Consider the following 19685-nt stretch of genomic DNA (forward strand, 5'->3'; position numbering starts at 1 on the left):
CTTTCAGCAAGCAAGGTTTTGTCATCTGTATAACACAGGTTGTGAATGAGTCTTCCTCCAATCCTGATGCCACATTCTTCTTCATATACTGCAGCTCCTGGGATTATTTTGCTCAGTATATAGACTGAATAGTTATGGTGAAGGATTACAACCCTGACGTACACCTCTCCGGATTTTAAATCACACTTTAAAAAAAAAAGTCTAGTGTTTTTTAATGCTCTATGCTTACCTTACTCATCTCACATGTCATCCACTTTTTCCACTAGAGCCATTAGCATATTAATCATAACCACCAAAAACCAAACCTAGCGCCATCGAGTCGATTCCGACTCATAGTGATCCTATAGAACAAAGTAGAACTGCTCCATAGAGTTTCCAAGGAGCACCTGGCGTATTCAAACTGCCGACCTCTTGGTTAGCAGTCATAGCACTTAACCACTATGTCAGCAGGGTTTCCATATTAATCATAGTTATTTCAAATCTCCAGGTTGATAAGCCCAAGTGTCAGTTATATCCGAATGTGGCTCTGATGCTTGTCCTGCTTCTTCACACTGTGTTTTTTGCTTTTTAGCATGCTTTGTAATTTTTGCTGAAATCTAGATATGATATATCAGGTAAAAGGAATGGGGATTTTTTTAGCTTCAATTTCCTGTAAAACCCTGTTGATATTGATATGGTGGTGTGAGAGAAGAGGAAGTGTTCTCTAATTCTATGATTAGGTCTCAGTCTTTTAGTGAGCCAGTGCCCCTGGGTTGTGACCTTCACAAGTGCTTCTCAGCTTTTTTCCTTCAGCCTTTAGATGAATCAAGAAGGCTAGAGGGGGCTACGGTTGGGTATTTTCCTTTTCCCATTTCAAAGGCTAGAAGGAAACTGGAGTTGCTAATCCCTTTCTCCCACATGGAAAAGGCTAGAGGGAGTTGGAGTTGAATATTTCCCTTCGTCTGTTTTGATTAACCAGTACCAGTTATTATGAAGTCATTTCTGACTCATGGTGATCCCATGTGTGTCGGGGTAGAGCTGTGCTCCACAAGTTGTTTTCCAGTGGCCGATTCTACGTTTTGAAGTAGATCACCATGCCTTTCTTTTATGATGCCTCTGGGTGGACTAGAACCTCCAACATTTTAGTTAGTTTTAAGCTTTTACACCACCCAGGGACTCCCCACTTTGGTTAGGCTCTGATAGAACCCACATTGATTAGTCTGTGGTAAAAAGTAATAGCCCTTGAAGGCAGGCTGTTGTTAAGGAGACCAGAGCCCTATTTCATCCTGGCAGCTTTTCCCTTCTTTTTTTGGGAATCATGAGGGCATTTTCCTGAGATTCACAGTGAGAACCTGGTAGTGCTCCTGGAATTCAAACTCCCTAAAACCCTGCCCCCCTCTCTCCCTAGGGCTGGACCTCCAGGAGTTGTTTATCTTTCAAGCTAGTCTATAGGAGTCTCCAGCAATTAGTCAATTACTCTTGAACTATTTCTACCTGATGCTGGGTTCAGCAGAAACTAGGACCCGGCATCGGGTAGAAAGTGATTCTCTGTATCAGCCTGTCTTTCTCTCCAGTCCTCTCTGCTGATCTAAGAAGCTTGTAAGAGCTCAGCAGTCACATGTGGCTAGTGGCTCCCTTATTGGACTTCCAGCAGTAAGGCATTAAAATGAACCAACCTCAGCTACATGCAACAACATAATGAATTTTACAAACATAGCGCTGAGTGAAAGAAACAAAATAGAAATATGTGTAATGATTCCATTTAAAGTTCAAGAAGAAGTAAAATGAAACCATGTGGTTTGTGGTTGACATATAATAGGTAAAACCGTATTTCAAAAGCAAGGAAATTATTATCATCAAAGTCAGGACAGTGGTTACCTGTAGGGGTCAGAGGGAGGGTTGGGATTGGACAGGGACACACTGGGGGCTACTGGGATGCTGACAGTGTTCTTTCCTGACATGGATGGTGTTATAAAGTGTTTGCTTTATAATCATTAAACTGAACATTTATGTTTTATCTACTTTATGCACATTTCAGTTCTCAAAAAAATGAATGGGAAAGGGTCAAATGGCTTCACTTGCAGCCCTGACATAGCTCCATGTGGGGCTTTCATAATGAGGTTTGGGAAGAGAGGCATTAAAATGGCAGTTCTGCCAATCTTGGTGCCACCCAGAGTTGAATTCTAACAGGGACTTTGTGATCTAGAGAGGAAGCATTAAATATATGACTTGGTGGGAAGAGTGGATGGGGGTGTGGGGTGGGAGTAGAGGAGGGAGAAGCAGGGAGGTGGACACAAAGAGGACAGCAGAAGAAAGGTTTGAATAAAAACAAAAGAGGTCACATCCCTAAATTAAATAGAAATTAGAGTATTCAGGTTGACCATTACCTGGTTCCTCCCACATAGAATAGTCCTAGGTAGCAAATAGTTGTAGTTAATTTGCATTAGATCCAAAAATAACCTTTTCATTTTCCAGAATTCTCAGTGAAAATTCTTTGACCGAATTACGTAAGGATTCATTTGAAGGCCTGCTATCCCTCCAGCATTTGTAAGTTAGTCGGTTAATCATATTTACTTCTGAGTTTTTAGTTATATGTAAAATGAATAAGGAGCTTAGAGAAGATAATGTCTACATTTTTCTTCCAGCAATATAATTCTGCAATTCTGTAAGTCTGTAGGGTCCCAGCCCATCTCTGGCATTAAATATCTCCTGTCCATTTCCAGTTTTAATTATAGAGACAAAAGACAGATAGAAAAAAGTCTTTAGTTACACAGGAAAAGTGGCAATAAGGTCTGAGTAATTACAGACACCCATATGAACTTTGTTTTGTAAGTGTCCATATATACTATCTGTTTATATTTAGTCTGTAGCCTGTGGTCTGTTTTTAGCGATCCCATGAGCTAAGAATGATTTTTGCATTTTTAAAGAAGTTGAAGAAAAAAAAAAAAACTATGAGACAGAGGTCGTCTGTTGCCAGCAAAGCCTAAAATATTTACTATCTGGCCTTACAGAAAACATTCAAAAAAGTTGGTTTAATAGAACAAGAGGAATTAAGATTAACCTCTGTTTGTTGCCTAAAAGACAAGAAAATATCGAATACCTACATTAATTTGAAGGCCATTAACCCAAAATATTTTGATAATTGAATTAAGTTACCATTTAAATATTAAATATGTAACTAAACAGTTGAATTATATAAACAATACTATAAATAACATAGTTAGCTACCAAGGACTGCTGTTAAAGACTTCAAGGTAGGAATTCTTTTACCGTATTACAAATAAATGTTTCAAATAATGGTTAATTAGTATAGCTAGAAATGTTCACCCTAAGTAAACATATCAAATGCCCCTAACCCTTTACTAAATACAAACTAAAAATCTCTCCAGCCCTTTTGCCAAGGAGGGAATAATTGCATGGTATTTACATCTGTTTAGAGATAAAGAGATACTATGTCCTTTGCTATAAAAGCTTGATTTTTATCCTTTGTCCATGAAGCCTAGAGTTGTGTGCATCATGAATCCTTATTAAGCTATTTTGATGATGCTCTTTAGCAAATGGATTCTTCTTACAAGTTCAGAAGGCTTAAGAGAATTGGGGATGAAAAGCCTGACATGACACTAAAAGTAGTCCTTTAAATTATCAAGCCTTTAGGCCTTAGTGGGACAACCAGTTTTGCACTGATCTTCTTGGGCACCTCTGGCATCTGGGCTCCCAAACCTTATAAACACAATTTGGAGAAAAACAAATGAGTTAACTGCTCAATGGAGCAGGCCCTTCCTTACTTCTACTTTGAAATACTTTGTAAGCTAGTTACTTCCTGTTAGTGTATGTATTCTCATCCGTTTAAAAAATGTGAATCAGTATAAAAGTCAAAAACATTATGTCAAGCACTGTGCCTAGGGTTGGTGGTACAAAGATGTGTAAGACAGCATTCCTAACCTTCTAGAAACTCTTGATGTGGCAGGGGAAGCAAAGGCATAAACTCGAACCATAACACAATAGGCTCTAAGTGGAGGGTTAGAGCTGCAGAGGTACAGAAGAGCCATGAAGTAATAAAAGTAAACTTCTTTCTAAATAGTCATTTCCTTTCTCACTCCTTAACTACTCATTCGTTTGGTAAATAATTGAGTTTGCTTTATGTCCGTCTATCAGCTTTAAACATCGTAGGCAATACAGATAAGCAAGACCTAGTCCATGCTTTCAAGGAGAAAATGGGATACAAAAAAACTATTTAAAAAAAAAAAAATAGATGTGGGCACTGAGAGGCATAAATTATTTCTGGAGCACAGAGGAGGGAGCGAAGACTTCCAATTGGATCAGGGAAGATGTTTCTAGAGAAATGCCATTTGAACAGGACCTTGAAGGGCCATTGGGTATCATCAGACAGACATGCTGGGAAGATTATTCTAAGATTGCAAAAGGAAGGTGGGAAAAAGGCAAAAGATAGGAAGTGGAATGTGGGTTTGAAGAACGTCATGAGTACCTTTGGGTGAAAATAGGGAGAGTAGGAGTTTGGAGCCAGATCTTCTAGGCTTTGCATGCCAAAGTAAGGAGTCATCATGGAGAACCATCTTATCACAGCAATGCTGTAGGACAAATGGTTCTCAAACTTTAGTGTGCATAACAATTAGGGCTTGTTAAAGCACAGATCCTGGGCTTTACCCCCATAATTACTGACTCAGTGGTCTAGAGTAGGGCCAAGAATTTGCTTCTTCAGTAAGTTCCCAGGCAATGCTGGTCTTTCAGAACCACTGCTGCAGAGTTAATCTGTGTGCAGGATGGATTAGAAACGGAGAGACTAGAGCTGAAACACCAGTCAGAAAATACTTATACCCACCGAGTAAAACGTGAGGGACTAATGTGGGCTAAAGGGAAATAAGAAGGTTAACTACAGTCAAGAATGAGAGTTTTCACATGAAAATCCACTTTTATGTTGTTTTTTTCCTGAGTCACCAGTGTACAACTGCAGGAATTCCCTTCATGGAGCATTAAAAAAAAAACAAATCCTTTGCCATGGAGTTGATCCCGACTCATAGCAACCGTACACGACAGAGCAGAACTGCCCCTTAGGGTTTCTAAGGAGCGGCTGTTGGATTCAAACTGCTGATCTTTTGGATAGCAACCATAGCTTGCTGTAGCTCTTAACCACTGCCACCAGGGCTCCCATGGAACATGAAGGCAATAGAAAACCAAACATAGATTCCTATTAATATGATAAAAGCATTATTCTAAATTCGTTCAAAGTTATATATTTATTAGAGGAATAACTCCCTTTCAAATCATGTCAAATTATGTTATTTCTTCTGGTATTGAGCTGCCTAGAAAAAGAGGACTAAGCCAGGAAGGTGTAAATGTGAGAATATTCCTTTTAATAGTATAAATTACAATAATAAGAAGGAATAAAACTTTAAGCTCACTGAATCTAATCGGTTGTCCTACTCTCAGGAAAGAGTACCTCTAGAATGTATCGAGATTGGTGGTTGTATGTTCTATTAATGAAGGTGAGACTCCTAGGAGCGGTGAGGGCAGGGTTAGGGCCTTGGAAGGTTTAGAGAACAATTACTAAGGTTTAGAGTTTGGATAACAGCTTGTTCAATATTATTCTGAACTCTGCCATTTATTCCTACTAATTTAATATCGAATAGCTAATTGAGGCAATATTTTTCTTTTACTTTCCCTAGAGATTTATCCTGCAATAAAATACAGTCTATTGAAAGACGTACATTTGAACCACTACCTTTTTTACAGTCTATGTAAGTTACAAATAAGCCTTAATTCTATTTAGAGTCTTTATAAAACGTAATTGTATATCTTTTTGCTCTTCATTTTGAAATCTGAAACTTGTATTAGTGGAAAGCTACTAAAGTTATATAGCAAATCCTTTTCCACTGTGGCAAAGATTAGTGTGAGGATTATTACACAGATAAGAGGGAATCATTCTAGAGCAGTGGTTCCCACCTGGGGCAATTTTGCATCGAGGGACATTTGGCAATGTCTAGAGGCATTTTTGGTTATCGCCAACTGTGAGTGTGCTGCTGGCATCCTAGTGGGAAGATGCCAGGAATGCTGCTAAACACCCTACAACGCACATAACAGCCCTCACAACAACAAGTTTGTTGTTGTTATTTGTGAATTCCTGTTGAGATGGCCATGATTCATGGCGACCCCATGTACAACAGAACATAGCGTTGCCTGGCCCCATGCTATCTTCATAATTGTTGCAAGAAGTTTACCTAGCCCAAAATGTCAATAGTGCTAAGGTTGAGAAACCCTGTTCTAGAGAAGTAAAGATCACTTAATCTAGGTATTTGTACCTAAGATGTGTAAATACAAAAAAAATAGGAAAGAATAAATCATAAGCAAAGATCTTCCATAATGAGATTGCCTTAGTGTCTGGAGGGAGTGTTGCAGTCAGTTTTCATCACATATAAATTAGAATCATTGCCAAAGGAGGGGTGTTCTGAAAGAATACCTTTATTTATTTATTTATTCTCTCTTGTTTGTGTCTGTTTGTAGAAACCTTGGCTGCAATTTAATCACAGAACTTGGCTTTGGAACATTTCAGGCCTGGCATGGAATGCAGTTTTTACAGACGTTGTAAGTGGGATAGAAGATGGACACATGGGAAGAGATTATGTGTGAAAACATCGAACTGTATCAGTTAGCCGGGTGTATGAGCAAGTAGAAATTCTGGAACATGTATGTCTTAAGATCGATTTTTTCAAATGAGGAAACTAAGGTACAAAGAGGCGAAGAGAGCTGTCTAACTCATATGTGGCACGTTCTCCTTGCCCTAGCACTGACCTTCGGCGCGGGCACTAAATGCACCGAGCGAGTAGCACGCAAACTAGCCCTGTCGTGGGGATCCCAGTGATGCTGCTCAGGTGTGTGGATGGTCCTAGGAATTCCGCTTTGGAATTTAACTTGGATTCCAGCTCACGTGTAAGGTTCCTCCCTGCTTAAATGTGTGCAATGTGTAGCCACACAGCACAAGGCAGAGCACAGGGTCCTCCAGAGAGCGAAGAGTTGGGGTTCTTTCTCAGCCATCAGCTTCTGTTAGACTGTACAGTAAAGGGAATCCTGGGAAACGTGCCAGAGTGCACTTCTCTCCCTAGGCACCCAGAACGTTATTTTCCAAACAGCATATATCCTTTTCAAAAAGTTATGAATTATCTATGCATAGAGGGAATCTCTGAGGGATGAAGAAAAACAGTGTTTGTTAAGGAATAGCGTGAAAAGTGTTAATAAGGAAAATACATTGCTCTAGCCTAATTCCAAATGCCTTCTTTCCTGACCACTCTTCAAACAAGAAGTGTGGGTTTTATTCTCTTTCAGCTAGAAAATTCTGTGATTTCTCTTTGACACCAGGCAGTGGTAGTGGGTATGTTCACTGGCCTCAAGGGAATTTTGGACGAAAGATGGAGCTTGTCCTCTAAACCTGACTTTGGAAAAGACTGCCTGATGGTTCAGCAATCCATGTCACACAGTTCATGTCGGGTGTGCCTGGAGCCTGATTAACATCCTGCAGATGCCAACCTGTAGCCACCTGCCCCACCGTTAATTTGCTGACGCTGAACTTGGGGAAAGGAAACTTGAGGGTCTCTTTTTCTTTTGTCGGCACCAGAGACTTTTATGAATAGTCTGTGATAAGAGACCAGAGGGCTGGGTGGTTAGCTCCCACACCAAGAAACTTTGGTAGCTTCAATAACAAGGTCGTAATGTTCCTGGTAAGAATTGTTTTCACTGTAATTATGTAGGCAACATAGGGGGAAAAGTGGATATCACACTTTAATTAATGAGATCAATGACAAACGTTCACTGACCACTGTGTGTCAGACACTGTACTAAGTGCTGGGTGTACAAAGAGGAATGGGACAGGACTTTGTCCCTAAGAGACTGTCAGAATGGAAGAAGGAAGTGGAGGTTGATGAGAAAACATAGAAGAGCCACACTAGGATCCCTGCGCAGGGTAACATGGTAGTGGGATGACAAAGGAGGGGAAAGGGAACCCCCTAAAACGAAGCTCATTAACGTCAAGTCTATTTCAACTCACAGCATGTAGGACAGAGTAGAACTGCCCCATAGGGTTTCCAAGGCTGTAATCTTTACAGAAGCAGACTGCCTCATTTTCCTCCAGTGGAGTGGCTGATAGGCTCCCACCGCCGATCTTTCGGTTAGTGCTTAACCACTGTGCCAACACAGGGCTCCAGAGGAAGGGTAGGGGATTAGACAAAATTCATAGAAAAAAGTGGATGGAGGAGAGACCAACTTTGTATCTCAAATTTATGTGTTCATCTTAAAAAACAGAGAAGGGCATTTGCTAAATAGTAATGAAAGAGTTAGAGCTAGCTAGTATTGGAAAGGAAACCCTAGTGGCCTCGTGGTTAAGTCCTACAGTTGCTAACCAAAGGGTCGGCAGTTCACATCCACCAGGCGCTCCTTGGAAACTCTATGGGGCAGTTCTACTCTGTCCTCTAGGGTCACTGTGAGTTGGAATCGACTAGACGGCACTGTTTGTTTGTTTTTTTTTAGTATTGGAAATAAATGAATAAAAATGTGATTTGAATCGAGGTATGCCGCTAAAAAGGAGCCCTGGTGGCACAGTGGTTAAGTGTTCAGCTGTTAACTAAAAGGTCGGCCGTTTGAACCTTCCAGCCACTCCAAGGGAGAAAGACGTAGCAGCCTGCTTCCAGGAAGACTACGGCCTTGGAAACCCCACGGGGCATTTCTGCTCTGCCCTATAGGGTCCCTTTGAGTTGGAATCAACTCGACAGCAACGGGTATACTCCTAAAACTAATACAGAGGCATGTTGAAAAGATTGGCACAATTGCCACAATGTGGGTTGGCAGCTGGGCTCCTTCTCTGTTTTGGATCAAATTTTTCTAATAGGAAATTTGCCACAGGTGAAATATAAGCTTTATTGCATCTGTTTCCAAAGGCAAATTGCCAAGAGAAGATGCCACCTCTGAAAAGCTAAGTAATTTTATAACCTGTGTGGCCCAGCACCGGAACGTTTACAAGTTGGAACAGTGTTTTACCTGCATTAAAAATGTTTTTATTAAAAGGTCCCAGCAGAGGTGGGTTTATCTTGGATTGAACAAAGCTTAAGCCTCAGGGCCCCTTACTTCCAGAGAACCCTTCCAAGGTCCTAGGAGGGGCCCTAGAGGTTTTTGTACTTACACGTTTGCACTTTTTTATTAAAGAGAATTTACAAATTAGATAAGCTTCAGGCTGAACAAAACCTAGGTTCCAGCTAATTATAACCCAGTAAATCTCCTGAAAAGGAGCCCTGGTGCCTCAGTGGTTAAACGCTTGGCTGCTAACGGAAAGGACAGCAGTTCAAACCCACCAGCGATCTGAGGGAGAAAGATGTGGCGGTCTGCGTCTGTAAAGATGCCAGCCTTGGAAACCCTATGGGGCAGTTCTGCTCTGTCCTGTAGGGTCCCCGTGAGTTGGAATCAACTCGACAGCAGCAGTAGCAACAGCAGCAGCAGGAGGTCTCCTGAGCGAAGCCTCTGTGTCGTTACAAACCCCAGCTGAACATGTTAGAAGTGTAATGAGTCAGTCTTCTCTGAATCTGAAATCCTCCTCAAAGACGTGCCAAGACTTCATTAGTTAAACAGCGCTCTTTGAATAGTAGCAGTAATCATATCTCTTTCAGATGAAATCAGGGATGAAATATAGTGTGGAAAACAAGCAGGGGTGGATAATCCCAAATGTTAAGTATGCCTTTTATTTCTGACTTTAAAGTGTTTCTCCTTTATTCACCTACACAGGTCCAGACTGGTGGCTAATTAAAAAAAATTCTCTTAGTCAAGTTTATTGGTTCTAACCATAAAAGCTTCATGATTTTAAACACATAGAGGCTATACCTTATGCAGATAGAGCACGTTCACATGCTGACTTGTCTGTGGCACATTAAGGTTGTGCCAAGAACTTAAGCACCAAGAGAGAATAAGTTGAAAATCCAAGCCTAACTCCTACTGAATTATTTGCCCCACTACTGACAATATCAATGAGGTAGGTGAGGCCACGCTTTGAAGGCCAGTTGAGCTTCATCACAGAGATGCCCTACCGCTCCCCCAGTCAACTAGCATCGGTTCCCTTTAGATAGAGGTTAACACACAAAATATAAGACACTTCGGGATGTTGTCATCACTTTTTGGTGTGCACTGGAAACCTGGCAGCTTCTTCTTAGAAAGGCATGAACATTAAAGATGAAAAGAAACAACTTGGGTCTGTTCTTTGGAGTAATTTAGGGTAGCTGTTTAATTTGTAATGGTTCAAAAGTGTTGAGACCGTCATACCCAGCATGTATTAAAAAAAAAAATGTCTTTTTCCATCTTCATGTTATTCTTCCCACCCAAGCTATCTTCTTTTCTCTCTGAAGCTTAGTAATTTTCCTCTGCCCCGTGATATTTCTTTAAAACCTGTACTTGTTAGGTATTTCTTATGATGCTCCACACACTACACTAAGTAGTTTTACCTATTATACCAAGTAAGATGGCATGCATAACGGTCTTACCATCGGGCCTGGCACATAGTAAATGCTCAATGCATGTTAGCTCATGATGTATCTCATTTTTGCTTTCTCCGTAAGTCTTGTGATATAGATATTATTATCCCCATTTTACATATGAGGAAATTGAAACTCAGAGATGTTGGGTAGCTTGCCTGGGTACACACTGTTAATAAGTGGGCTGAGCCACTGAGGAGATTCACAGCAATTTTCCATGCAGCTCTCCATTCCTTGTAATGTGAGTGTATGAGGGCAGTTTGACTTCTTGTGCATTGTGTCTTGAAGTTGCTTTCTTACTTGGATAGGACCGTTAGAGCAGAGAGCTTCATTTTCCTGTGAAAACCCCATGGAGCCCCTCGCCATGCCATCCCAGGGTAGGCCTAGGATTTGTGCTCACTGGCCAGTGCAGATATGACATCGTTACCTCTGAGCACCTACTCTGTGCCCAGCCCATGCTAGGTGCTTTACACATGCGCTTTCATTTAATCTTCAAACTACCTTGTGTGAGAAATGGTGCTACATAAGGCTCAGAGAAGTGAATTACTCAAGTCACTTCACCAGAAGGTGGCAGAGTCAGAATTCAAACCCAGCTCTGCCTGATTCCAGGGCCCTTGCTCCTTCCACTGTTCCTCTCTGCTTCTTTGTACACTGAGTCAGAGTGTCTTCTTCCAGGCTTTTCTCCGAACTTCGATTCAAGGATAGGCTAACCATTTCAGGTTCTTTAGGCTTTGCCCCTGAGAAAGTTTCTGTGATGTCATCAGAGGTCTTGTATTGAGGAGCTTCACGTGGGCAGTCAGTCATGTTCTCATGGCTCATGGATCTATGTGATGAGTAAAGGAAAGGGGTCACTCCATCCCCAAGTACTTTCAGACATATCAGAAGAAGGTCTAGGTCACTCTGCTTATTTTTTTGATTACCTTCCTCCAAGGAACCGGTTTTTCCCTGCTTGTCTTGAAATTCTAGAATAGACAGTTTGGGAGTTTGTCCTATTTTAAATTTATTTTCACTGCCTGCTTTGGATATTTTTTTCAGCTAATGCTGTTAGGATTTCAGGACACTCAGGACAGTGATGACAGGCTTCAGTTCTCAATTCTTCTCTGTGTCTTCAGTTAATAGAAAGGACACATAGCCCATTTGTCTGGACCTGTGTAGAAGAATTGGGAGAAAAAAATATAAGAGGTAAGAAATGTTCCCTTATGTTGTGAGCCCCCTTTCATCTGTCCCTTTGTTCTACAGCAAAAGACCCGTGCAAAATATTTGTATTTTCTACCAAAGACACAAAGGAACAATTAGTCCAAATGACTAATGGACCATGAGTACTACAGCCTCCACCAGACAGAGTCCAGCACAACTATATGGTGCCCGGCTTCCACCATCAATTGCCCTGACAGGGATAACGATAGAGGGTTCCTGACAGGGCTGGAGAAAAATGTGGAACAAAATTCTAACTCACACACACACACACAAAAACTGACTTACTGGTCTGATAGAGACTGAAGAAATTCCAAGAGTATGGCTCCTGGATACCCTTTTAGCTCAGTAAAGAAGTCAGTCCTGAGGTTCACCCTTCAGCCCAAGATTAGACAGACCCATAAAGCAAAATGAGACTAAATGGGCACACCAGCCCAGGGGCAAGGACGAGAAGGCAGGAGGGGAAAAGAAAGCCGGTAATAGAGAACCCAGTGTTGAGAAGAAGAGAGTGTTGATATGTCATGGGGTTGATAACCAATGTCACAAAGCAATATGTGTATTAATTGTTTAATGAGAAGCTAGTTTGCTCTGTAACCCTTCATCTAACGTACACTAAAAATAAATTTTAAAAAATTTAAAAGAAAAAATCCTTTCAAATTTATGTATATATATACATATATATATAATCTTTCATACATAATTATTAAATATCAATAGTAAATTTTATTGGAAATGTATCTCCTAAAAAATATATTTGTATTTTATTCTTCTAATAAGATACACTTTAAAAAATAATTTAGAAAAATATTTCTTGAACTTTGACTTTGGGACAGGCTCTGAGCTAATAAAAAGTATTGCCACATTTTTCTCCGATAAAGATAAGCCCATGAATGTCATATAGGCAATAGGCTAGGAGTCAGGAGTTCTCGTCTCTGAACTCTTTAACTAGCTAGCTGTGGGACCCTAAACCTATTCTGCAACCCCACTGCACCTTAGTTCATCTCTAAAATGAAGGGACTGAACCAGAAATGGAAATGATCTCTAGTGCATCGTCCACTGTAATTCTGTAAAACCATTAGCCTCATTTAGTTCGTCCAAAAGACTTGCAGAGGCCCCGAAACCTGAGCTGGTAAGTCATTTCTCTCAACCAAGCACAAACTTGGTGAAGGGAAGAATGCTGTAAAGGCAGGAGCAGGAAGTAGGATAACAAAGAGTGTCCCCATATTTTGATTTCATTAAGAACAAGTTTGAGCATCCTAATGCCAGTTGCAGAAGGACTGTTTAATTAAGACGAAACACTAAGCTGATGGCTGTGAGGTCATGGATGATCTGTTCGGAAAGATCTGAGGCTGAGCGGGACCACAGTAGTAGGTTATGGACAGAGTGGGAGGGAAAAGTAGAACAAAATTCAGACTCATAAATAAGACCAGACTTACTGGTCTGATAGAGACCCGTGGACCCCCTGAGAATTTGGCCCTTAGACACCCTTCAAACTTGGAACTGAAATCGCTCCCGGAGATCACATTACAGCCAAACAGTAGACAGGCCTATAAAATAAACAATAACACCAGTGAGGAATGTACACCTCAGACCAATCAGCTACATGAGACCTAAAGGGCAGCATTTGCCCAAAAGCAAAGTTCAGAAGGATGGTAGGTGCAGGAAAGCTGGGCGAATGGACATGGGGAACCCAGGAAGAAGGGAGAGAGTGCTGACACATTCAGGGGTTTGCAACCAATGTCATGAAACAAGCTGTGTAGAAACTGTTGAATGAGAAACTAATTCGCTCTGTAAACTCTCACCTAAACGAAAATAATGTGTTCAAAAAAAAAAGGAAGGAAAGAGCAGAGGTTTGGAGAACTGAGGTAATCTGGGAGGAAGAATACAAAACTTTGGTACACTGTGTTGGCTGTATATTGCTTTGGGAACCCTGGTGATATAGCAGTTGAGACGTGAGCTGCTACCTGAAAGGTCAGCGGTTCAAACCCACCAGCTGCTCCTCAGGACAAAGAAGTGACAGTCTGCTTCTGTAAAGAAGCAGAAGATCAAATACAGCCTTGGAAACCCTATTGGGCATTTCTGCTGTGTTCTGTAGGGTTGCTATGAGTCAGAATCTCCTCCCAGACAATGGTTTTTTAATATATATTCTCTAATTGTCATTCTTAATGGCTGGGGGAAAAGTAGGCAGGGAGAGATCCAAAGCTGGGTGGGCTCACTTGCACAGAGCCCATCAGTGAACTTAAAGGTTTTAAAAAGACAGGGAAAAGGAGCCCTTGTCTGAGGAACCATGCTCAACCAGACATGTGACACTCACATTCTTTCCCTTCATAACCATCTTCCTGAACATAACTACTGTTTTAAATCAAACTCATTAATAGTACTAAAATAAATCTGGAAGAATGCACTAGCCTAGAAAGAATAGGGGCGATCACAAGGCAAGAACAAGCTACGTGGCTCCCAGACACACCACTTACTAACTCTGACTTTGGGTAAGGAAAAGTCTTCGTCCCCCTTTTCTCCATCTACCAACACACCTGATCTCTGGACACTGGCACTCTGTGTACTGCAAGATGGTTCTTTTTTTCAAGGAGATATAATTTGCCTACCATAAAATTCACCATTTTAAAGTGTACAGTTCAGGGGTATGTTGACGAAATTGGGTAACCATCACTACTATCTAATTCTGGAATACTTCATCACCCCCAAAAGAAATCCCATACCCTCCCTCCAACCTCTGGCAATCACTGTTCTACTTTCTTTTCTGTCTCTATAGATTTGCCTGTTGTGGACATTTTGTATAAATGGAATCATAAAATACATGGCATTTTATGTCCAGCTTCTTTCACTTAGTATAATAGGACAAAGTAGAACCACCCTATGGAGTTTCCCAAGAGTGGCTGGTGGATTCAAACTGCAAACCTTTTGCTTAGCAGCTGAGCTCTTAACCACCGTGCCACCAGGGCTCCATGTATCACTACTTCTTTCCTTTTGATGGCCAAATGACGTTCTACTGTATGGATATGCCACCTTTCGTTATTCCATTCATCAGTTACTAGTCATTTGGATTGTTTCCACATTTTGGCTGTTACGAACAATGCTGCTGTGAACATTTGTGTATAAGCTTCTGTGTGAACTACAGCTTTTAATTCCCTGGGGCACATGCCAAGGAGTGGAATTGCTGAGTCACACTGTGACTCTGTGTTTACATGTTGAGGACCTGCCAACTTTTCCACCGTGATTGCACCATTTTACATTTTTACTACCAACGTGTGAGGATTCCATTTCCTCTACATCTTTGCCGACCCTTGTTATCTTCTTTTTTTCTTTAATAACTTTATTTTTGTTGTTGTTGTTGATATCATCTGTCTTTAAAGCCATCCTAGGAAATGCGAAGTGGTACCTCATTGTGGTTTTGATTGGCATTTCCTTGATGGCTAAATGATACTGAGCAACTTTTCATCTGCTTATCAGCCATTTATATATCTCTTTGGAGAAATGTCTATTCAAATCCTTTTCCCATATTTCAACTGTGTTATTTGTCTTTTTATTGTTGAGTTGTAAAAGTTCTTTATATATTGTGGAAATAAAAACAAACACACCAAACCAGTTGCCTTCAACCATAGGGTTTCCAAGGAGCAGCTGGGGGATTCAAACAGGTGACTTTTTGCTTAGCAGCTGAGCTCCTAACCATTGTGGCACCAGGGCTCCATACTGTGGATACTAGACCCTTATTCCCTGGATGGTGCCAATGGTTAATGTGCTTGGCTACAAACTAAAAGGCTGGAGGTTCAAGTCCACCCAGAGGCACTTGGGAAGAAAGGCCTGATGATCTCTGTCTGAAAAATCAGCTATGGAAGACCCTTTGGAGCCCAGTTCTACCCTGACTTACATGAACATAGACGAATGAAATATTTAGTCATGAGAGACAATTAGGGAAGAGAAATAAAAGGAGAAAGTATAGTTCTCATGAGGCTCTCCCAGATGAGATGAAATTCGAAAAGCTATATACCTATGTTTAATGCTCTCAAAATTGAGGATAAAAATAACTGCTGTTTTCAATCTCATTTTCTTCATACAGATTAAACACAGGGTTTGGAGTCAGACAGGACTGGGTTCAAATCCTAAATCTGGTTCTTACTAGCTTGGTGACCTAGGACAAATTAGATAATCTCTCTGTACCTCAGTTTCCTCATCTGTAAAATGGGGTAATGATAATGTCGACCATATAAGGTTATTGTGAGTTTCCAGTGTGAAATGCTGGTCATAATACCTGCAAGTTCAGTTGGTAATACGTGTAATAATTATTATTCCATAATGTTCTGCAAAAGTACCCTAATGACTCTTGAACAGAGTTAACCTAAGGGCGGTTTCTTTTCTTTCTTATTTTTTTTTTAAGAATTGAGAAAAAATTCAATTCTACATTTTGGAATAAAAATTTGTGTAAAAATGAATCTATTCATTTTATTGATGTGTAAGCAAAATGTTATTTATTTATTCAACATATTTACTAACGACCTGGTAAACATCAGGCACTATGCCAGGTACAGGGATGACACCAATGGCAGGTTGTGGTCCCTGCCCTCAAGAAGCTGGCAGTCCAGGAGACTGACAAGTAAAGGTGATGCCATCAGTGGAACAAGGGCTGTGATACAAGAATGCACCTGGAGTGTGTGACAGAACTATGGCTTCCCCAAGTTCCTCTTCTTAGATTTACCCTCTTCCCCTTTGGTACCAAGGCCAAAGTATTGGTCCTTTTTTTAAAATTGGGTGAATTAAGCCATGGAATTGTTTGAAGTTCTGAACACTGAAATGAAAGCACCTTGAATTATGGAGGACACTGGAAATAGTATTTCCTACAGAGCAAAGGCTTCCTCCCAGCATAGTCACTTCCAGGGTTTTCTGGCCGAATGAGGTTACAGGTTTCTTCCTGAAGTTCTTTGGTGTATTTTTTCTTTGTTATCCACCTTTCTTTTCTCACTCGCTCTCTTTCTTTTCTCCACTTATCTTCTAATTCCCATAGGAAGAGTGCTTTATGGATTCTAAGGGTGATTTATAGGTTAAGGCAGAAAATGATTTTTGTTTTTTTTTTTACCTGCAATTTCCATACAAAAAAAAAAAAAAGAGTATAAACTTTCATGGAAGTCATTGAAAATGCAGATAATTTTAACTCCATTGCATTTTTCCAGAGTTCTCAATCGTAATCCTCTGACAGCCATCGAAGACTCGTATCTTTTTAAATTGCCAGCATTAAAATATTTGTAAGTATTGCAATAATCTCATGGGTTATGAGATAATTTCGATTCTTCATTTTCACTTTCATCAAAAATTAAGTATTTTGCATTTAGGCTAAAAAGACATAATTTTCATTTTGTTATTAAAAAAGTTATTGGCTAAGAAATGGATTAAGAAAGGATGTATACTGGGCAGGACAGCAACAGGGGAAGAGAGCAGTGTTGAAGAACACCTATGGATATGGTATATGCGGATAAATGTAGAAAAGCAAAGAGATTAAGGTGTACATTATAAAAAGAACAAGGAATCAGGAGAGGTTAATACGATAGGGGAATGGGAAGTGGGATAACAGTAAAAGACTCCAGGTTCTACTGTTCTGTGCTGACATCATCCATTTGATGATGCAAATAAACTTGAATTTCTTCCGTAAGAGCTTTCTGGAAGTATCTTCTGCAGCAAATAAACTTGAGCTAGCTTGTTTTACAGAGAAGCCAAAATTGAAGTAATTACCTGTCCTTCAGTATCTTTTTCAGTACAGAATTTTTGTCTTTGGGTTCATATCGTGAACATTTGGTCTTTCTCCTTCAGAGACATGGGAACAACACAAGTGTCACTTACAACAGTTGAGAACATCCTCATAATGACACTCAAGTTGGAAAAACTGTAAGTCATTTTTTTCTTAGATTTTTTTTCACATTTATTTTATCATTTTAAAGTCCGTTTATTGAGGTCTAATTACATGTTATCAAATTCACCCTTTTTAAGTGCACACTTCAAGGAGTTTTGACAAATAAATACATTTACGTAACCAGTACCACAATCAAGGTTAGAATATTTCTTTCATCCCAAAAAGGCCCCCTGTGCCCCTTTGCCAACAATCCCTTCCTGCCGCCACCAGCCCCTGGCAACCATGTAACTCATTCCTATCGCTGTTGTTTTCCTTTTTGCAAAATATCTTATAAATGTGTTCATATAGTATGGAACCTTTAATGTTTGGCTTCTTTCACTTAGTGTAATCCGTCTGAGATTTGTCTGTGTTGTTGCATCTTTCAGTAGTTCATTCCTTTGTTTTGCTGAGTAGTATTCCAGTTGTGTGGATGTACCACAGTTTGTTTATCCATTCAGCAGTTGACGGACAGCTGGGTTGTTTCCACCATTGGTTATTGTGAACAAAGCTGCTGAAAACACAGGTCTTTGTGCAAACACAGGATTTCATTTCTTCGAGGTAAATACCTAGGAGAGGGATAGCTATATCACATGCTAAGGGCATATTTAGCTGTATAGGAAAATGCTAAACTGTTTTCCAAAGTGGCTGACCATTTTGCTTTCCCACCTGCAGTGGATGAGAGTTGCTATTGCTCTGCATTTTACCTAATGTGTATATTTCAGAAACCCTGGTTGGCGTAGTGGTTAAGTGCTACAGCTGCTAGCCAAAGGGTCGACAGTTCAAATCCACCAAGCGCTCCTTGGAAACTCTATGGGGCAGTTCTACTCTGTCCTATAGGGTCGCTATGAGTCAGAATTGATTCAATGGCACTGGGTTTGGTTTTTGGTTTTTATGTATATTTCGGTCTTTGGAAAAGTTGTCACCTTTTCTGTACATTTGCAAATAAAAAGGTTTTTACAAATAAGATTTAAGAAAAAGTAAAGACAGCTCAGTACAAATATATCAATACTGTCTATTAATACCTGTACACTAGTAGTTGTGTAAAGTATCTCATTGTGGTTTGAATTTGTGTTTCTCTAATAGTCGATGATGGTGAGTGTCTATCTATGTGAGTATTTTTGTTTTTTTATCTTCTTTAATAAAGTGCTCACATCTCTTGGAATTTTGTACTGGATATTTTTCTTACATTATTGGGTTGTAAAAGTGCTTTATATCATCTGGATTATATATCCCTTCTCTCAAATGTGTGTTTTGTCAATATTTTCTCCCAGCCTGTGGCTGCCTTTTCATTCTCTTGAAAGTGTCTTTTGAAGAGCAGAAGTTTTTAATTTTGATGAAGTCTAATTTAGCAATTTTTTTTTTTTTTTTTTTTTTGGTATATGGCTTGTGCTTCTTTTGTGTCTCATCTAAGAAATGTTTGTATAGCGCAAAGTCACAAAGATTTTCTCCTGTGTTTTTTTTCCAGAAGTTGTATAGTTGTGTAGCTCTTCCAATTAGGTCTATGATCCATTTTGAGTTAATTTTCATATATGCTATGAGGTAAGGGTTGAAATTATTTACTATTATTTTTTGCATTAAAAAATATTTTTGTAGGGCCCTGCTATAACAGCGTATTACACAATTTACTGAAGCTTATTTGTGCCATCTCCCTCCAACAGAGCGGGCTAAATAGAAATCTGCTGTTACGCTAAAGCTAGTTGAGGGGACTCCGTGAGATGAGTTCAGAAACAGGCCCTGCATTTAGCCATCTGCTCTAGATGCTTTTGTCAGGTCACCTCACTGATTCTTCTTCCCACATCAGATCCTACGGGTCACTGCTCTGGCCTCATCTTCCTCAACCACCTGCAGCATCTGCCAGTGTTGATCCCTCACTTGTCAGTGAGATGCCATCCTCTCCAGATATTCAAAGTTCCCATCTGCAAACCAGCTTTCCCACTTAGTTTATACTAGGAAGGAGGGTTCAGTCTTCTCTTTTCATGACCATAAGTAGATGAGGAAAATGCTATCATTCTCTGTAGCCACGTGCCACCAAGGCCATGAAGAGATTAGAGCAACTGCCATCCTTGAGTTCATTACGGAAATGCCTTAGGAGT

At 40.2% G+C, this 19685-nt stretch overlaps 1 protein-coding gene across 1 annotated transcript in view; it reads left to right on the forward strand.

The window, feature by feature from the left end:
* The window catches only part of LOC135228105 (leucine-rich repeat-containing protein 37A2-like), a 55021-nt gene that overhangs the window by 11954 nt on the left and 23382 nt on the right, over positions 1 to 19685 (forward strand). The window contains exons 3-7 of the mRNA XM_064271455.1: positions 2455 to 2526; positions 5664 to 5735; positions 6499 to 6579; positions 16880 to 16951; positions 17514 to 17588. Coding sequence (XP_064127525.1) covers positions 2455 to 2526; positions 5664 to 5735; positions 6499 to 6579; positions 16880 to 16951; positions 17514 to 17588 — 372 coding nt within the window. The remainder of the gene's footprint in view (positions 1 to 2454; positions 2527 to 5663; positions 5736 to 6498; positions 6580 to 16879; positions 16952 to 17513; positions 17589 to 19685) is intronic.

Source organism: Loxodonta africana, chromosome 18 (genome assembly GCF_030014295.1).
Source record: "Loxodonta africana isolate mLoxAfr1 chromosome 18, mLoxAfr1.hap2, whole genome shotgun sequence".
In the NCBI taxonomy this organism is placed as follows: Eukaryota; Metazoa; Chordata; class Mammalia; order Proboscidea; family Elephantidae; genus Loxodonta; species Loxodonta africana.